This window comes from Coffea eugenioides, chromosome 7 (assembly GCF_003713205.1).
Source record: "Coffea eugenioides isolate CCC68of chromosome 7, Ceug_1.0, whole genome shotgun sequence".
NCBI lineage: Eukaryota > Viridiplantae > Streptophyta > Magnoliopsida > Gentianales > Rubiaceae > Coffea > Coffea eugenioides.
Window position 1 is genome coordinate 39,759,477 of NC_040041.1, and position 19,771 is coordinate 39,779,247.

General features: G+C 39.8%; 1 protein-coding gene across 1 annotated transcript; it reads left to right on the forward strand.

The window, feature by feature from the left end:
- Positions 1-9,321: 9,321 nt before the first annotated feature.
- LOC113777380 lies at positions 9,322-11,450 on the forward strand. The gene is made up of 3 exons (XM_027322414.1): positions 9,322-9,340; positions 10,592-10,869; positions 11,067-11,450. The coding sequence occupies exons 1-3, from the start codon at positions 9,322-9,324 to the stop codon at positions 11,448-11,450; spliced, it is 681 nt and encodes a 226-aa protein (XP_027178215.1).
- The last annotated feature ends 8,321 nt before the right edge of the window (positions 11,451-19,771 follow it).

A 19,771-nucleotide genomic window follows, 5' to 3' on the forward strand; every position in this document is an offset into this window, starting at 1 on the left:
TAAAAGTATCTAGACTTTTTCCTAATCACGAAAATGCAGAAAACAAGCCATGAAAGATAATAAAACATAGAAAATGGAAAAAATTACGGGTTCTCACACTCTCTCCCCCTTAAAAGAATTTCGCCCTCGAAATTTCTCACCTCAACTCACGAAAAGGTTAGGGTATTTCTTTCGCATTTCTTCTTCCACTTCCCAGGTAGCTTTCTCTATCCCATGGTTTCTCCACAGTATCTTAACCAACGGAATCTGCTTGTTTTTCTTAGCTCTTTGACTTTCCGGTCAAGCACTTGGACAGGTTTCTCTTCGTAAACAAGCGATTCGTCTACGTCGATCTCCTCTAGTTGTAAGACATGGGATGGGTCGGGATAGTACTTCTTTAGCATCGAGACGTGGAAGACGTCGTGAATTCTAGAGAGACTTGATGGCAGCTCTAGTCTATATGCCACCGCACCTATCCTCTGCAGGATCTTGTAAGGTCCGACGAACCTCGGTTGCAATTTCTTTCCTCTACTCGCCGTGACACTCCGTAACGGTGTAATCTTGAGGAAAACACGGTCTCCAACTTCGAACTCCAAGTCTTTTCTTCGGTTGTCGGCGTAACTCTTTTGTCGGCTTTGAGCAGTTTGGAGTCGTTGTCGTATCAATTTCACCTTTTCTCGAGCCTCTTCCATCCATGGAATAGTTGCTGGATCTAGCGCCTTTTTCTTGCCAACTTCGTCCCAGTAAATTGGTGACCGGCATTTTCGTCCATATAATGCTTCATATGGAGCCATTTGAATCGACGAATGGTAGCTGTTGTTGTATGCAAACTCTACTAAAGTCATGTGTTGACCCCAGTTGCCTCCAAAATCCAGAATGCAAGTCCGTAGCATGTCCTCGAGAGTTTGGATTGTTCGTTCCGATTGTCCATCCGTCTGAGGGTGATAGGTCGTGCTCAAGTTGAGTTTCGTTCCTAAAGTTTCTTGGAATTTCTGTCAAAATCGAGATACGAAACGTGGATCTCGATCGGAGACGATACTGACTGGAACGCCGTGTAGCCTTATGATCTCGTCCATATACAGCTGGGCCAACTTGTCCATGGAATACTTCATGTTTACCGGCAGGAAATGGGCCGATTTGGTTAATCGATCGACGATCACCCAAACGGCATCGTGTCCTCTTTGCGTTCGCGGCAAACCTGAAACGAAGTCCATGGTGATGTTTTCCCACTTCCACTCGGGTATCTCAAGGGGTTGTAACAAGCCCGATGGTTTTTGATGCTCCGCTTTAACCTGTTGGCAAATGAGACATTTTGCACGTATAGAGCGATTTCCTTCTTCATATTATCCCACCAATAGGTTCCTTTCAGGTCCTGATACATCTTGCTACCACCCGGATGGATTGTATACTTGGACCGATGGGCTTCCTCTAGAATCTCCGTTTTCAACGATTCATTCTTCGGCACCACTATTCGGTTCCGGTATTTTAAAATACCTTCAGGACTGAAATTGAAATCAGTCGTTTCTCTTTTTTCACTTTCTCTCCCCACTTCTGCACCATCAAATCCTCTTTTTGCGCCTCTTTAATCCTTTCCAAGAGAGTGGAGGTTACCTTAATGTTACCAAAAATCACTTTATGATTCCCAAGGTAGGGTTTCCACTCGCAAACTGACTCTAGTAAATTCCACTCTTTAATCATTAACCCGGCTACTTGTGCCTTGCGACTCAAAGCATCGGCCACTACGTTCGCCTTGCCTGGATGGTAGTTGATGGTACAGTCGTAATCCTCCAGAAATTCCATCCATCGTCGCTGCCTCATGTTTAATTCCTTCTGTGAGAAGAGGTACCTCAGGTTTTTGTGATCGGAGTAAACCTCGAAAGTTACCCCATATAGGTAGTGCCTCCATTTTTTAAGAGCGAAAACAACTGTGGCTAACTCCAGATCATGGGGTTGGATAGTTCTGCTCGTGGGGTTTTAACTTTCTCCAGGCAAAAGAGATTACATTACGGTTCTGCATTAGCACACATCCTAGACCTTCCCGCGACGCATCGGTATACACAACAAACCCGTCACCTCCGTTAGGTAAAACTAGAACTGGAGCCATGGTCAATCTTTTCTTTAACTCTTGAAAACTTGTCTCGCTTCGGGCATTCCAAATGAATCGCCCATGTTTCTTCGTCAAGTCGGTTAGAGGATCGGCTAGTTTGGAAAAGTCCTTGATGAAACGCCGGTAATAGCCAGCCAGTCCTAAAAAGCTGCGGACCTCGGTGGGAGTTTCTGGCCTCTTCCAATTCGTCACGGCCTCTACTTTTGCCGGATCAACCGAGATACCTTCGTGAGAGATTACGTGTCCCAGAAAAGCAATTTTCTCCAGCCAAAATTCGCACTTGCTGAACTTGGCGTACAGTTGGTGGTCTCTTAGGGTTTGTAAGACAATCCTCAAGTGCTGCTCATGCTCTTCACGTGTCTTGGAATAGACCAGAATATCGTCGATGAAGACTACTACAAATCGATCCAGGTAGGGCTTAAAAATCCTATGCATTAAATCCATGAAGGCGGCAGGAGCATTGGTTAATCCAAAGGGCATAACTGCAAACTCGTAATACCCATATCTCGAGTTGAAAGCGGTTTTCGGTATATCTTCCTTCCTGATTAATAACTGGTAATATCCTTGGCGGAGATCTAGTTTTGAGAAAACCATCGCTCCTTGCAACTGGTCAAACAACTCATCTATGTGGGGCAGTGGATACTTATTTTTCACCGTGATATTATTCAGGCCCCGATAATCGATACACATCCTCAACCCACCGTCCTTTTTCTTGACAAACAGGACAGGAGCTCCCCAAGGAGACCCACTCTCTTGAATGAATCCCCGCTCCAGAAGGTCCTGTAATTGCAACTTTAACTCCTTGAGCTCAACAGGAGCCATTCGGTATGGTGTTTTTGAGATAGGTGAGGATCCCGGTAGCAGGTCTATTTTGAATTCAATCTCTCTTTCGGGAGGCAGATCTACTAGCACATCAGGAAACACGTCCGGAAATTCCTTCACTATGGGCACGTCCTCCACTTTCAACTTATTCGTGGGGGTATTAATCAGAAAGGCTAAAAATCCTTGTGCCTCTTTACTTAGCAATTTCCTAGCCCGAATGCCCGAAATCAAAGCAGATGAGGCTAACCTACCCCTTATGTCCAACCTTAAAGTTGCCTCACCAGGGATGCGGAATTCTACCACTTTTGTTTTACAATCCAGTTGGGCATTATACTTGGCGAGCCAGTCCATACCCAGAATTACATCATACCCCTTAATGACCAAACTTATCAAGTCCCCTAACAATCTCTTCTCTCCTACCCACACTTCACAATCCTTATAAACTATACTAGTAACCAAACGTTGATTCCCCGTAGGTGTACTAACTTCTAGATCGTATGGTAAACTAGCAGGTTTTATATCGATGCCACACATGAAATCAGGGTTAACGGAGGAATGAGTGGCACCAGGGTCAATTAAAACTTTGGCAAAACGGTGGAAAATAGGGATCATACCTTCTACGACCTCTGAGGAATCTGGGACCTGTTGAGGTTCTAATGAATATACGCGAGCTGGCACCTTAGGTTTCGTCCCATTCCCCTTATCCGGTCCCGTATTGGTCTTTGGCGTGATTTGAGCTCCCTTTTTGTCCTGCTTTAAGAGTGGACAGGTAGCAAGCTTGTGGTCTGCGCTTCCGCAACGCAGACATTTACCTCCCTTCTTCCAGCAATTATCTTCAGAGTGATTCGGCTTTCTGTAGTACCCACAAGGCCTACGGGATGCCGAACCTGAACCTTTCTGGAAGTTTCCGCCTTGGCCTCTTCCGGCTGAACCACCCCTGGACTGAGCCCCTCTGCCTGTACCCGACTGTCGTCCACCTCCAGCTCCTCGTCCGAACTTGGAAGGGGTACCTTTATCCTCTTGTCCAGAGCTGCTTCCAGGAAAACCCCGCTTCTTCGCCTGGAAGTTCCGTACTTGTACCCTGGCGCTCTCTACCCGTTGGGCCTTCTCAACGGCCTCGCTAAAAGCATTGATTTGAGCCATTGCGAGGTCCTTCTGAATCTCCACGTTTAGGCTCTGGATAAAACGCCTAATTCGCCGTTGCTCTGTCACAATCAACTCAGGCGCAAATTTGGACAGGCGGGTGAACCGGCTCTCGTATTCCGCCATCGATTGAGCTCCTTGGCGGAGTCGGATGAACTCATCCTCCTTCCTCTCCTGAACTAGAGGAGGGAAAAATTTCGCGTTAAACTCTCTCATAAAATTTACCCAAGTCCTGGGCGTTTGTTCCCGCTCCAATTTTTGCCGAATGACATTCCACCAGGAGCGGGCCGCCCCTTCCAGCTGGAAAACGGCAAAAGTCACCTGCCGTTCTTCGGTATAGTGCAGGGCAGCGAAAATATCGACCATCTTTTCGAGCCACCTTTCGGCGACATCCGGATCGGGTCCCCCAATGAACTTGGGTGGAGCAAACTTTTGAAATCGTTCGAGAGCTCTGTCTTCGCTCTCGACATGATTGCCAGGGTTTCCAGGGTTTCCAGGATTAGGGTTTGGATTCTGGCCTTGTTGCTGCACCACTTGTGCTAGCAGGTTGGTCATTTGCTGCATAGCGGCAGCTATCTGTACATTGGGGTCAACTCTCGGTTCAGGATTGGGTCCAGAGGAGGTTTCCCCAGCACCCCGGTCTGGTGTAGGTTGCCTATTCCCGCGCCCACGCCCCCGTCCACTACGTGTGCCTTCCATAAGTTCTATTTGATCTAGACAAATGTACTAGAACAATAAAATGACAAGGCATGTAAATAAAATCCCAAAAACTTTTACAACCATATATATACATTCCAAACAAGGCAACAACACACATATAAATAACCAGTCAAGTCAAGTACAAACATGGACAATCCACGAGGGAAAAGCCCCATCCAAAAGAATATACACGTAGCTAACCCAACGTACAAAACGATTAGCTAAGGCTCTTTCCTATCCGCCTATATACAGAAAACAAAACTATCTCAATGACCCTAGGAGTCGTAACCTAGTCCGACGACGAGCTAGTAGACCCACCCGACGAGGTAGATCCAACCCCAGCCTCGAGCCCCGCACATGAGTCCTCGTCGCTCACGCCCTCGACCACGTCAGTACAGAGGTTCAGGATCGAGGCAGCTCGAACCTTCACCTTTCGGGCTCTCTTAGACTTGCGCTCACGGACTTCCCTAAGCTGAGTGCAGATGTCATCCACCCTATCCTCTACCTCTAGCACGTCGTACTCCAAGCCCTTAATGCGCTCGACCTGTTTCTCATTGGCCGCCTTAAACTGGGTCACCTCGGCCTCCAGCCTAGCATTATCTGCGGCTAACTCCTTACGCTTCTCGGCCACGGCAAACACCAGAGCATTAGGGTAAGCATACTTATGGCGGCACTCACACCGTCTGAGGCGGTTAGACGGACTCCAGCGCACGACGGCCCCTCTTGGCCGTATCTGGTATGGTATCACGGGGAGCGCTCCACGAGATCTCACACCTGGAGGACTATCACTAGGCTCACCCTGTCCGGCCATCCTACACCAAAAGAGCAATTAACCATAAATAAGCTTAAAGGCCATAAACAAAGAACCCTCAAATCGAGCATTTCTATTACACCCAGGCTAATTCAAACCTAGGCTCTGATACCACCTGTGACAGCCCCACCTTCCCCTAAGGCGAACCAAAGGGGTTAGCGGACTGCCTGCCCAACTCTCGCCAGGACTAACGGTTCGGTATAGAGCGAGCTAATACGTTCCGGAACTTACAAACGCGTGTAAACAAGTCAAAATAAAAAAATAAAAAAAAATCGGAGTCGGCTATGAATAGTAACCGACCCGTCAAAACCCAACCAAATATCAAGCAAACATTCACATCTTGAAATTTAGCATTTACAAGCCAAAGTGGCATACAAAAGTATTCAAAAGTGGATACATGTATGGTTTGCCAAAACAAAAGAGTAACGGACCCAAAAGTACATTTAGGGTTTCAATAAATGAGCAAAACAAAAGATATGTCCAACTAGCTCAATTCGGCAACCAAACATCAATTGCAGTCCAAAAGTATTTATTTTCCTGTAAGAAAAACAAAAGGAATAGAGTGAGCTAATTGCCCAGTGAGATAATACTACTCAAGCAACCAAGTTCATAGATGCATCAAACTTTTCAGTCCAATTCATCAAAAGTAAATAAAGACACACATCAATAATGATGATAAAAGGATACGGGCGGCTCTCAAGAGCCCTTTTCCTCGTTTGCATTCTTGATCGGATCTCATTGACTCTCCGTCAATGTTTAAAAGTAACCAACCATAGACTTCACTTTACTTCCATTCCTTCCACCTAACATTCCCCTACCGGGCCCGAACTCCAAACACTTGCACTGTAGTATTACTCGAATATACCGGAATCGAGAGTCTCTCATACTACAAGATTCCATATAACATTTTTCCCAAGGCTCATTAATTGTCACGACCAGGCCCTCGCCGGCTCGATTCAATCAACTACCAATAGGGTTGAGCTCAATGATAACAATCATGGTCGTTGGATACTCGTCCAAACGACACCAAGTCATGTACTTTCATTTCATGTAACATTCCAATAACATGAGAAATAAGTGAGAGTGATAAAGTACACCCTCACTTCAATCAATATCAATGGTGCAATAACATTTAACTCATCAAGTTCAAGTGTCAAAGCCATATAGTAACACACAAGTGAGTAGTACACTCACCAAGTTCGAAAGTGATATTTCATGCAATTCCGTCAAAGGAACGTCGTGAACCACCGTCACGCCCTAAAACACGCAAACAAGTACAATGAGACTCGATAAAGAGTCATAAACCAATGCCAAATATTCCCAAAATAGGGTTCCATAAGCACACACAAGCAATAGAGGAAACCAGAAAAATCCGGAAATGGAGTAAGTGTTAACCCGGAAAAAAATAGTTTTTGACATCATTTTACGGTATTGGCACCAAAGGTACTACGATTATCGGATGAAGGTCCAAGACCCACCGTTTCGAAGTTAAGAGATAGGGCTACAATATTACAGAAGGTCACTCAATCCAGTTTCGAGTGTAACCAGGTCAAAAATGCAATCTACTACACCAGAACCGCAAAAACAGATTCACAGAACGCTTTCTAGTGAAAACATCATAAATCAGTCTACCTAAGTCCAAATCCAGAAATTCCAAAGCCATCTGAAAGCTAAGAAACATGGTTACATTTCATCAGAAGACCTAAACAACCAATTCGAAAGCATTGCTGACCAAAATAACCAATTACAGAAGCAAGTCCCAAATTCGGGTAAAACCAGGGCAGCAAGGGTAATTCCGTCTTTTCTCAAGCTACGCTACTCCGATTGACCTGAAATTTTGAAGGTACCTCTAAAATATCATTCCCTAAAACTTTAATGTTTTAACCTAAGGCCAATTTGGCCTCTAACTATGAGCTACAAAACCGGGCAGAATGTAGAACATTAAAACCCTAACTTTTCAATTTTCTTCCAAAACAGAAATTGCTTGCAATTAACCACTTTTTCCACCTTCTAGCTTCCTTAAATACCATTTCCAATCATCATACACAACCACATAATCATATTCATATGAAAACAGAAAAATCCCCAATAATTACAAAAGTTCACCAATTCAACCAAAAATCAAGATATAAACCATAAAATTGCATCTTATACTACCACTAATCATGGATTAAACATCATTAGAGGGAGGAGAGGGGTCCTTCTCAACTTACCTTAACAAGACAAGAAAGAGAGCAACTAGTCCTCTTAGCTTTCCAAGTAACTCCACAAAACAACTCACAAACACTCCCTTAATGTTTTCTATGGAACAAAAACAAGAGTAGATGGTTGATTTGGTAGATTGGAGCAAGATTGAAGCCAAAAACTTGAAGAGTTTTCTTTCTTTTGTTGCTTGAGGAGGTCGGCCAAGATGAAGGAGAAAATGGTGAATTTTTGGTATTTTGTTGATTTATTTGGTCAATGGGTAAGAAAATGAATAGTGGTCATGCAAGTCAAGCCAACCAAATGGTGACACTTGTCACCCTATTTAATGCAAGTCTATCACTTTGTTTCCTCTAACACCAATCCAAATTGCAACCTCTACTTATCTCTTAAGACCCGGTAAATTAATTCCAGTATCCAAAACTTAACCTAGTTGGCCGAATTTTTCCGAACTTTTCGTCCTATTGGGTCCCACGTCCGGTATACGCTCTTAATTTCTCAAAACCTATTCGATACTAGAAAAATCATCTAAAAACTATATCTGCTCCTTAAAAGTATCTAGACTTTTTCCTAATCACGAAAATGCAGAAAACAAGCCATGAAAGATAATAAAACCTAGAAAATGGAAAAAATTACGGGTTCTCACACAATCATGAAATTACACCTAAAACAATCGAATAATCGCAAAGGAAGGTGAAAAGTTCTTTAAAAGTGTATTTGTTTGAAAATCAGAAATTCTCAGCTCAAAGTGACACTACTTGGAAAAATCGTATCTCGAGTTTCGTAAGTCCAAAAATTGAAAACTTTATACCGTTGGAAACTAGACTTAAAGCACCAAAACTTTCTAGAAGATACTTTTCTCAAACTCCAATTCAAAATCATTCAAATTTTAGCTCAAAGTCACTGTTCTAGACAGGACAGAGCAAAACAGGCTTGCAAATTCAGTGAAGTTTGGAAATTCGGCAAAATTCGTAGAAATGGAATCAGCCCTTGAAATTTATATCACAATTAAAATTCCAAACTTAGTTTCAAACGCAATAAACAAAACTCAATTCAGACCTTTCTATACCAAGATATGATAGTTCTAAGAAAACTGAAGTTTGGAACCTGTTTTACAAAATTCCAGTTTTGACGTACTAGATAGAGTTTCAAAATCTGATCATAACTAGAGCTACACAACTCAAAATTTAGTGTGGTTTGTGGCGTTAAAAACTAGATTCAAAATACTAAAATTCACTAGAAGGAACTGTCATAAAATTTGTTTTGCAAGATAGACAAAATTGAGCTACAAACTGCAGCTAGAATTGTTTCTCGGATGCAAGCGGAGAGGAATTTCAGTCATCTTGGCTTGTTCACTACGACTCATAGGAAACGAGTTAGGGGGTGCATTTTATACCAACAGAAAGCTCTCGGAGTCTAGTTTCAGATGCCACAAACGACACTTGATTTCAACTCTCAGATAGAGAGTTATGACCAAAAAGTGAACACTGGTTGGAGTAATCTGATCAGAAATTTTCCAGAATTCAACCTCATTTTAACCCTACTTAAACACAACCAAATGGAAAGCTTTTTGGAAGGTAATTCATACACATAACCACCAATATGTATCAAGCATTATTGCACCAAAATAATATCAAAATTTCGAAGTTAACAAGAGAGGAACAACCAGAAATTTTCGGCCAGCATACAACTCTCATTCCTCTAGCTTTCTTTTCAACTTTGCAACTAGAACTAAACCATATCTCATCAAAGCAAGTAACAAACAAGCAATTACATACACAAAATCCTCAAAGTCTCTACCTATCAAGCCACCTCAAGTCCACTACCTAATGTCAAGTTCCTGAGAACCCATCAACAGCCCAACAACTATCTTGTTATCACTAACTAACTACTAACTTACTACTATGAATTGAAGAGGAAAAGTTGAGGGTTTCATGGAGGTTTACCTTGCTGCCCAAAATGAAGAGTAAACACTAGGGATTTGAGCTTCTAAATCACAAAGTTTCTTCCTTGATCAAGTCCTCTTCCAAGCTTGTATGAAAACCCAAGACAAGAAGCAAGTGTGGAGAGCTTTCTTGGAGCAACAATGGAAGAATGAAGCTGAAATTTTTTGTTGAGAAGTGGGAGGGGGATGGCCGGCCAAAGAGGGAAGAGGGAAAAGGGTTTGTGGCTTTTGGTTGATGTGATTTGATGAGAAAGGTGCCATGACAGAAAGTTCTATTGGGTATAAAAAGTCAACACTTGAATAGTGGACTATTAGTGCTCCAAATTGAGTTTAATTTAACTCACTCACATCTAATCCCTCAATTAGTTTTCTTAGTCTACTAATGATCATCATAATTCTCCAAGATTATTGCACTCTCGGATTGAATTTACCTCGAAAAATGTGCATGCACTATTTCTAGCTAAACGAGTCGCAGAAAAATTAAATTCGCTAACGAAACATTTTAAAAATATAAAAGAGACATGATTCCATGCAAATGGATTTAAAATGGGTGAAATAAATTATTCGGAGTAAACGGGTAAATAAATAATTAAATAAGACAATAAAATGAAATAAAAGTAAGTAAAATAAAAATTCGGATCCTCACAATAGGCCTTTTTGCTAAAACACTTGGCCGATGAAGAAGCATTTTGGAAACAGAAAGCAGCGAGAGTTAAATGGCTAACGGAAGGTGACTCTAATACAAGATATTTTCATTCTTCCCTTCTGGATAAACGAGCTCAGCTTACCATTCAAAGAATAAAGAATTCGGAGGGAGTCTACATTGAGGGAGAGGATAACATTGGAGTAGTGGCTATAGACTTCTTTAAGTCTTTATTGACAGAATCTTCGGCGGTGGACAACCAAGCAATTTTGAAACTTTTCAATAATATTCCGAGTTTGGTTACTCCGCAACAAAATGAGCAGCTTATAAGGGAGGTCACTAAAGACGAAGTTAAGAATGCATTATTTAACCTAGATGGGCACAGTGCAACTAGGTGTGATGGCTTTGGGTGTAGGTTATATACTTATTGTTGGGAGGTTATTTCAGATGATGTTTTTCAAGCTACTCGGGAATTCATGAGTGGGGTTCCAATACCAAAGGGTATTGCGAGTACTATGGTGGTCCTTATTCCTAAAAAGGACTCACCTATGTCTTTTGCAGATTTTAGGCCAATTAGTCTTTGTACTTTTATAAATAAAGTGTTCACCAAAATCCTAAGCTCTCGATTGAAAGCTGTGCTTCCTGTCTTATCTCATCCGAGCAATCTACTTTTGTTAGTGGTAGAGAAATCTCTGATAACATCTTGCTTGCGCAGGAGCTGGTTAGTTCAATTGATAAGGGGGCTAGGGGGCATAATGTCATCCTCAAGCTGGATATCATGAAGGCATTTGATCGAGTTGCTTGGGATTTTTTGTCACGGTTGCTAGCTCAATTTGGTTTTCATTCTTGGTTTATCTCTTGGATAATGAATAACTTGGCCTCAGCTTGGTTTTCTATACTCGTCAATGGGAAACCATGTGGTTTTTTCCAAGCAAAGCGTGGTTTGAAACAAGGGGATCCACTGTCTCCTTTTTCTTTTCATATTGGTGTTGGAGACTTTGAGCTGAGGATTGAAGAATTTGATTTCATTAAGGAAATTGCAACCATTTGCAATAGGCCGAGGGTGTATCCCAATTTTGCACTTAGCGTTTGCGGATAACATTATCATTTTTACAAGAGAAGACCGACGTTCAGTGAAAGGCCTCATGGATTTTTTGGAGCTATATCAAAATGGTTCAAGTGGAAAGCTTAATAAAGACAAGAGCTTTTGTGTGGTGTCTTCCAAATGTTCGGCAGCTAAGCAATGACTGATTGCTCGTTGGACTAGTTTTCAGCAGAAAACACTTCCCTTTGTTTATTTGGACTGGAAACTTTTTAAAGGGAAGAGCAAAAAAGAACATTTTCAGCACATAATTTATAAGTTGCGGATGAAATTAGCTGGTTGGAAAAATAGTTACTCTCTGCTGGAGGCCGTCTAATACTTATAAAACATGTTTTGGTTGCTATACCATTGTACACCTTTGCTGTTTTAAAGCCTCCTAGAAGTGTATTGAATTAGCTAAAGAAGATAAAGTCTTCTTTCTTTTGGGGGGAGGTTGACAGGAGGGACAAAAGGCATTGGATGAAATGGAGCAAGCTGTGCAAGCCAATACAAGAGAATGGATTGGGGTTGAATTAGTTGCAAAACATCCTAAAAGTTGTTGGGCGCAAATTATGGTGAAAAATGTGCTCGACTGATATGCTATGGTCCCAGTTTAAGCACTCAAAATATGCAACTGCTGCTCAACATTTGAATATAGCAACCCTTAGGACGTCAAGTTCGGGTTGCTGGAGGTGAATGCTTGGTGGAGGAAATTTTGTAGTCGCTGTTAAGGAATGGCAGCTCCTAATTTTGGTATGATAATTGGTTAGGTTTTGGTCCTATGGAGCTCAAAAGCTGCAAGTACCGTTGTCTAACGTTTGTATTCGAGATTTATTGAGTAATGGAATTTGGAATTTGGAATTTGGAGACGGTAAAGGTGTTAGCAGTATGCCCTAGAGCATTAATAATTATTGTCTTGATTAAAATAAAATGGCACTTCTTGATTCAATTATTCTTGGTTTAGATTTGATTGAATGTTGTCCATTATTATTTGTTAAGGTTCCATTCTCATGTGATGAGGATATGAGTGACGGAAAAACTTGGTACAAATAATATTAAATTGTTCCTAATCATAGGATTATTAATTGGGCAAGTTTAATCCGGAAGATTAGTCTCATATTTATTTTCTATGATTAATATGAGATATTAATGATAATAGAATGGCGAGTCTCATACCATTAAGTATGTGATACTAGAACAAATATGAGAGGCACTTGTGTGACAAGTTGGCTTGAACACTGACTAATTTAAATAATGAATCATTAGCTTATTAATGTCGATGATTCATTATTGATTGCAATGGTGCATGTGATCCTTAGACCTGAGATGACACGGTTGGCTCATTCATGGGTGGTTAAAGTCTATCAATGCAGAAAATACTTGTTCTAATCACGGATGAGTATTGGCATATGGTACCTCTAATTAGTTATGCATGGAGCCAAGTGTTTATGCAAAATGGGATCTATTATTCCATCATGAATGGTTTGATGTCTTATGAAATCTATCAATCTTGACTAAAGGAGTTCTTGGCCAAGACAAATTGATTCATGTAGATGATCAATTTTATAGTCAAGTAATTTGATAGATTAAGTCATACGATTGAGTTTTAGAGTTTGACATTATTACTAAACTGAACTCAATAGGGATATAGTAATAGAAGGATTTTTATGCAAAACAATTGCAGTCATGGTTCACATAAAAGGATTCCAATCTTTTCATCACCGGTTGGGTGTCATGATATGCTGCTAGGCATCACTCATGAACTATGTTAACTTGAGGTATATTTGGAGAACTTCTCAAGTGTTAGAAATGTTCTAACTAACGTTAATAGGCTAACGTTTATTACATTGCCAACTGGGTAATGGACCTAGATAGTCACACACAAAAAGGATTTGAACTAATAGGGAAGTTTGATTAGAATGGGTTTAGACTTTGATAAGGATGCTAGCACATCTTGAAACCCAAGCTAGACGGAATTTGGAGGTGGTATTTGAGTATGACTCAAATATTATAAAGATGAAAATAATAGTTAATATAATTATATTAATTGTGTTTATATTTTGATGTGATCAAAACTAAAACATGAATTAAATAATTATATTAATTGTATTCTATTTTTGATTTGATCAAGATAAGAATAAAATTATAAACTGGTTGTTATGATACAAGATATTGATCTAATCAAAACAACAGTATAAATAAGCCTTATTGACAAAGAGTTGTTAAGGGGGTCTACTAGGGTGCAAAACAATCAGGATTGTTTTGAATAGGAACAAAGCAATATCGTTGTTTCTTCACTACCGAAACAAAACTCCAAAATTCTGTTACCTATTGGTTTGAGTCTGTGTGGACGAACTAGAGGCCTAACGTGTGGAAGGCTAATTGCTGGAATTCAAGCATCTGCATCAGGCATTGCATAAACGTCCAAACAAGTAAGTACTTATTGGTTTTTGAAATATCAAGGCCTGAATCAATTTGCAAATTCAAGCAATAACATCGAATGAAAGAGAAAGCAAAATTGTTTGCTCATTCCGCTGCGTAAATATTTTTCTTTCAGTGGTATCAGAGCCACCTTGCTTCGAATTTGCAATTGATTATATTTGTTTCATTGGAAGGCTGATTGCAATAGTTGCCGTCTCGGCCATGGTGCTAAACAAAGGCTTCATATTGTTTCAGTTTCGGACTTATCTTAAATGGGTTAAGATTATATTTCAAAAGGTTTCCTTCTAATAATTAAGTATTCTTAAAATGTTAAGAATCTTAATTATTGAAAGCAATCTTTTGTTCAAAATTAATTATCTAAATGTTAGTAATTTAATTTTGAAAGGCAATGAAATTAAACGGTTAGCATTAAATGGAATAGTTTCAATAAATGTTAGCATGCCTTATTTAATATGAAATATTTAATTTTTCAATTTTTGATATATGGCATGAAGGATAATCATGGGCTCAGGAAGACTAATTCAGTTGTTTTTTTTTGGGTTGTAATTATTCTTTTTATTATCCATGATTATCTGAGTTTATTTATTCGCTTTTGACATATGTATGTGATGCACGTTCATCAAAAGGATTTTGATGAACACAGTGTTACCTCGAAATAATTAGACCAGAAAATCCACCTACTTTATGATATTGTATCATGGCTCTCCACTGGATTAAGATCTACAGAATATTTTACAATTTGTACTATTGGCTGTGGACACATGGGGATAGTATAAAGATGTAAGGGATATTCTTGTAGATTTTATAAAGCATGTGATGTTGTGGGTAGGATAATCTATTAATTATCAAGATAGGAAACACCTGAGGTAATTAATATTCAAATTATTTTGCCTACTGTCTAGTGGATTTAATTTAACTAATATGATGGGCCAAGATTGGATACGCCTGAGGTCTTAAGTATTAGGAGCCAAGTCTCGGTTGGGGTATACATGAGATGTATTGACAAAGAGTTGTCACTTACAAAATATTATTATACCAATATAGGAATCACCTGAGGTATATTAAATATTTTATAAGAATCCCATCTCCCACTAGAGATCTTTTCAATAAAGATTTCTGTTTATCATTTTGGAAGTATGACATTCGAAGAATTTAGTGGGAGGACCAGTTTGTTTTAAAGGCCAAAAACAAATTGGATCTATCAGGATAATTGCTAATCAATTTTATTATCTTCTGCAGTTTCTAATATTTGGATATTATGGCACCCATGAACCCTCTCTCAACTATCCTTGAAAAAAATACACTCACTGGGCCCAATTTCACTGATTGGCTGAGGAATCTAAGAATTGTTCTTAATTCCGAAAAAATTGGATATATTTTAGAGACTCCAGTTCCTAATCCCTTGCCTGAAGGGGCGACTGAGCCGCAACAAACCACTTTTAGAAAGTGGGAGGAGGATGACATGCAAACTAGGTGCTACATGCTAGCGTCTATGAACAATGAATTGCAAAGGCAGCATGAAAAGATGGGGACCGCAAAAGATATTTTGCTTCACCTACAAGAATTGTATGGTGAACAATCCAGAACTGCCAGATATGAGATATCTAAGGAGTTGTTTAGAACTCGTCTGACTGAAGGAGCTGATGTGTCAGTTCATGTTCTCAAGATGATCAATATGATTGAGCGTCTTGAAAACTTGGATTTTTCCATGGATGCTCACCTTCAGACAGACTTGATTTTGCAGTCTCTACCAGATTCCTTTGCCCAATTCATTGTAAATTTTCACTTGAACAAGATTGAGGTATCACTTTCAGAACTTCATAACCATCTTGTTACTGCTCAGTCTACGATGAAAGGAAACGGAAAGGAAGCGGCTTTAATGATTGCTTCTTCTTCTGGAGAGTCCAAAAAGAAGAAGAAGAAATCAATTAAATCTTCTCATCCTAAGCCTACAGGAGGTGTCTCTAAAAAGAAGGGCAACTTCAAGGTTGGTGCAAAATGTTTCCACTGCCAAATGGAAGGACATTGGAAGAGGAATTGTCCTAAGTACCTTGAGTCGATAAAGGACAAGGGAAAAGGAAAGACAAATGAAGGTAGTACCATTTCATGTTTCCTCAATCCTCTGTGTACAGTTAGCTCTCATTCTACTTCTTGGGTTCTTGACTCAGGTGCATCATATCACGTTTGTGCATCTTTGCAGGAACTAACCAAAAGTAGAGTCCTTGGGAAGGACGAGGTGATCCTAAAGGTCGGAAATGGAGCAACAGTTGCTGCTACTGCTATAGGATCTACTTCTTTAGCTTTATCTTCAGGACATGTTTTATTCCTAAACAATGTTTTATGTCTGCCAAACACTTTTACGAATATTATTTCTATTTCGGTTTTGACTGATGTGGGATATGAATTTTTATTCAAAGGCAATATTTGTAGGATTTATTACAATAATGATTGTATTGGTTTGGCATACAAGAAAAATGGTTTATACCACATGTCTGATGATAAAGATGGAACTAAGTTTGAGAATTTAAACGTAGTGACTAAATTTAACCTCAATCAAAAACATCTTTGGCATCTTAGACTGGGTCACATCGCGGGAGACAGAATTTCAAAGATGGAGAAAATGGGATTACTCAAACCCATGGGTTCTGAACCCTATCCAACTTGTGAACCTTGTATTCAAGGCAAAATGACTCGGTTGCCTTTTGTGGGACAAAGTATAAGAGCCAATGATGTTCTAGAAATCATACATAGTGATGTATGTGGGCCATTTGCCAAAGTGGCTAGAGGAGGATTTATTTACTTCATAACTTTTACTGATGATTACTCTCGGTATGGTTATGTGTACTTAATGAAGTACAAGCATGAATGCTTTGAAAAATTCAAAGAGTTCAAGGCTGAAGTAGAAAATCAGCTTGGTAAGAGTATTAAAACTCTCCGATCAGATCGAGGAGGTGAATACTTAGACACTGGGTTCAGGGAATACCTTAAAGATCAAGGTATTATTTCTCAACTTACTCCTCCAAGAACGCCACAATTGAATGGCGTATCTGAAAGGAGGAACCGTACCTATATGGACATGGTTCGCTCCATGATGAGCTATACTGATATCCCTATTTCATTTTGGAATTATGCACTTCTTACAGCATGTTATATACTCAATAGAGTACCATCTAAGTCCGTCCCTACCACTCCATATGAGATGTGGACTGGAAGAAAGCCAAGCCTTAATCATGTTAAAATTTTTGGTTGTCCTGCTCATATCAGGAAACTAAAGACAGACAAGTTGGAATCAAGATCTGTCAAAGGTCATTTTGTTGGATATCCAAAGGATTGTATTGGATATCAATTTTATCTTCCAGATGAACAAATTGTTGTCATCAGTAGAGATGCTACCTTTCTTGAAAAAGAATTTATTCAAGAAGGTGGTGCTGGAAGGAGGATAGAGCTTAATGAAATTTCACATGAGCAACAAAATGATCAGGAAAGGAATGATGTGCCTGGTAAAGAGCCAATGTCCATTGATAACAATGTCACAACACAAGAGCCTCGACGATCTAGTAGAGTTTCTCGTCCTACTCAAAGGTACGGGTATCTCCATGAGAATATGCAAGAATTGTTCATACATGGAGACACTGATCATACAGATGATCCTACTACTTACGAAGAAGCTATATCTGATATAGATTCCTCAAAATGGCTAGAAGCTATGAAATCTGAAATGGATTCGATGTACACAAACCAAGTCTGGGAACTTGTGGAGCCACCCGAAGGTATAATACCTATAGGGAACAAATGGGTCTATAAGAGAAAGATTGGTTCTGATGGCAAGGTCGAAACCTTCAAAGCTAGGCTAGTGGCGAAAGGGTATCGCCAAAGGCAGGGAATTGACTATGAGGAGACTTTCTCGCCTGTAGCCATGCTCAAATCTATTAGGATTCTATTAGCCATAGCAGCGTACCTTGACTATGAAATCTGGCAGATGGACGTCAAGACAGCTTTTCTTAATGGTTACATTGAGGAAAACGTTTATATGGATCAGCCCAAAGGTTTTGTATCTGAGGGTGAGCAACATAAAGTGTGCAAGCTTAAGAGATCCATCTATGGTCTTAAGCAAGCTTCGAGGAATTGGAATATCCGATTTGATGATGCAATCAAAACGTTTGGTTTCATTAGAAATGAGGATGAACCGTGTGTTTACAAAAGGGTCAGTGGGAGTGCAGTCACTTTCCTAATTTTGTATGTTGACGACATCTTATTATTGGGCAATGACATAGGGATGCTTAGTTCTGTAAAATTATGGTTATCAAACACCTTCTCTATGAAGGATTTGGGAGAAGCGACCTATATTCTAGGAATTCGTATCTATAGAGATAGAGCGAAAAGAACTATAGGGTTATCCCAAAGTCTTTATATAAACAAGATATTGAAAAAATTCAATATGCTTGAATCTAAGAAAGGACTGTTACCTGCTAGACATGGCATTCACCTATCGAAAAAGATGTCACCTCAGACATCTGAAGATAGAGAAAGAATGGCTAAGATTCCATATGCTTCGGCAATTGGAAGTCTAATGTATGCAATGTTGTGTACAAGACCAGACATAGCTTACGCTGTTAGTGTTACTAGCAGGTTTCAGTCTAATCCAGGTTTAGAACACTGGGGTGCAGTCAAGGCAATCTTTAAGTACTTAAGAAGGACTAAAGATATGATCTTGACTTATGGAGGAGGTGATTTAAGACTAGATGGTTTTACAGATTCTGATTTTCAATCAGATGTAGATGATAGAAAATCTATCTCTGGGTTCATTTTTCTCTGTAATGGAGGAGCAGTGAGTTGGAAAAGTTCCAAACAAGATACGACTGCTGATTCTACTACGGAAGCTGAGTACATTGCTGCATCAAATGCAGCAAAGGAAGCTGTTTGGATGAGAAAGTTTGTCACAGAACTAGGAGTGGTTCCTACCATTGAATTGCCGGTACCTCTCTACTGTGACAATAATGGTGCAATAGCTCAGGCTAAGGAACCGAGGTCTCACCAGAAGTCCAAACATATTGAGCGTCGTTTCCATATTATCCGAGAGATAATCGGAAGAGGTGATGTCAACGTGCACAAGATAGCTTCAGCTGATAACGTAGCTGATCCGCTTACTAAGGCCATGACACAACGACAGTTAGATCACCATCTTGAGAAGATGGGACTCAAATATTGTATTGAATGGCTCTAGTGCAAGTGGGAGACTGTTAGCAGTATGCCCTAGAGCATTAATAATTATTGTCTTGATTAAAATAAAATGGCACTTCTTGATTCAATTATTCTTGGTTTAGATTTGATTGAATGTTGTCCATTATTATTTGTTAAGGTTCCATTCTCATGTGATGAGGATATGAGTGACGGAAAAACTTGGTACAAATAATATTAAATTGTTCCTAATCATAGGATTATTAATTGGGCAAGTTTAATCCGGAAGATTAGTCTCATATTTATTTTCTATGATTAATATGAGATATTAATGATAATAGAATGGCGAGTCTCATACCATTAAGTATGTGATACTAGAACAAATATGAGAGGCACTTGTGTGACAAGTTGGCTTGAACACTGACTAATTTAAATAATGAATCATTAGCTTATTAATGTCGATGATTCATTATTGATTGCAATGGTGCATGTGATCCTTAGACCTGAGATGACACGGTTGGCTCATTCATGGGTGGTTAAAGTCTATCAATGCAGAAAATACTTGTTCTAATCACGGATGAGTATTGGCATATGGTACCTCTAATTAGTTATGCATGGAGCCAAGTGTTTATGCAAAATGGGATCTATTATTCCATCATGAATGGTTTGATGTCTTATGAAATCTATCAATCTTGACTAAAGGAGTTCTTGGCCAAGAC

What these genes read in the sequence shown, in the direction of transcription:
- LOC113777380 (XM_027322414.1), top strand. An exon ending in AGGGTATTGCGAGTACTATG is followed by an intron (nt 10,870 to 11,066) that starts GTGGTCCTTATT and finishes TTGCTTGCGCAG; the next exon opens with GAGCTGGTTAGTTCAATTGA.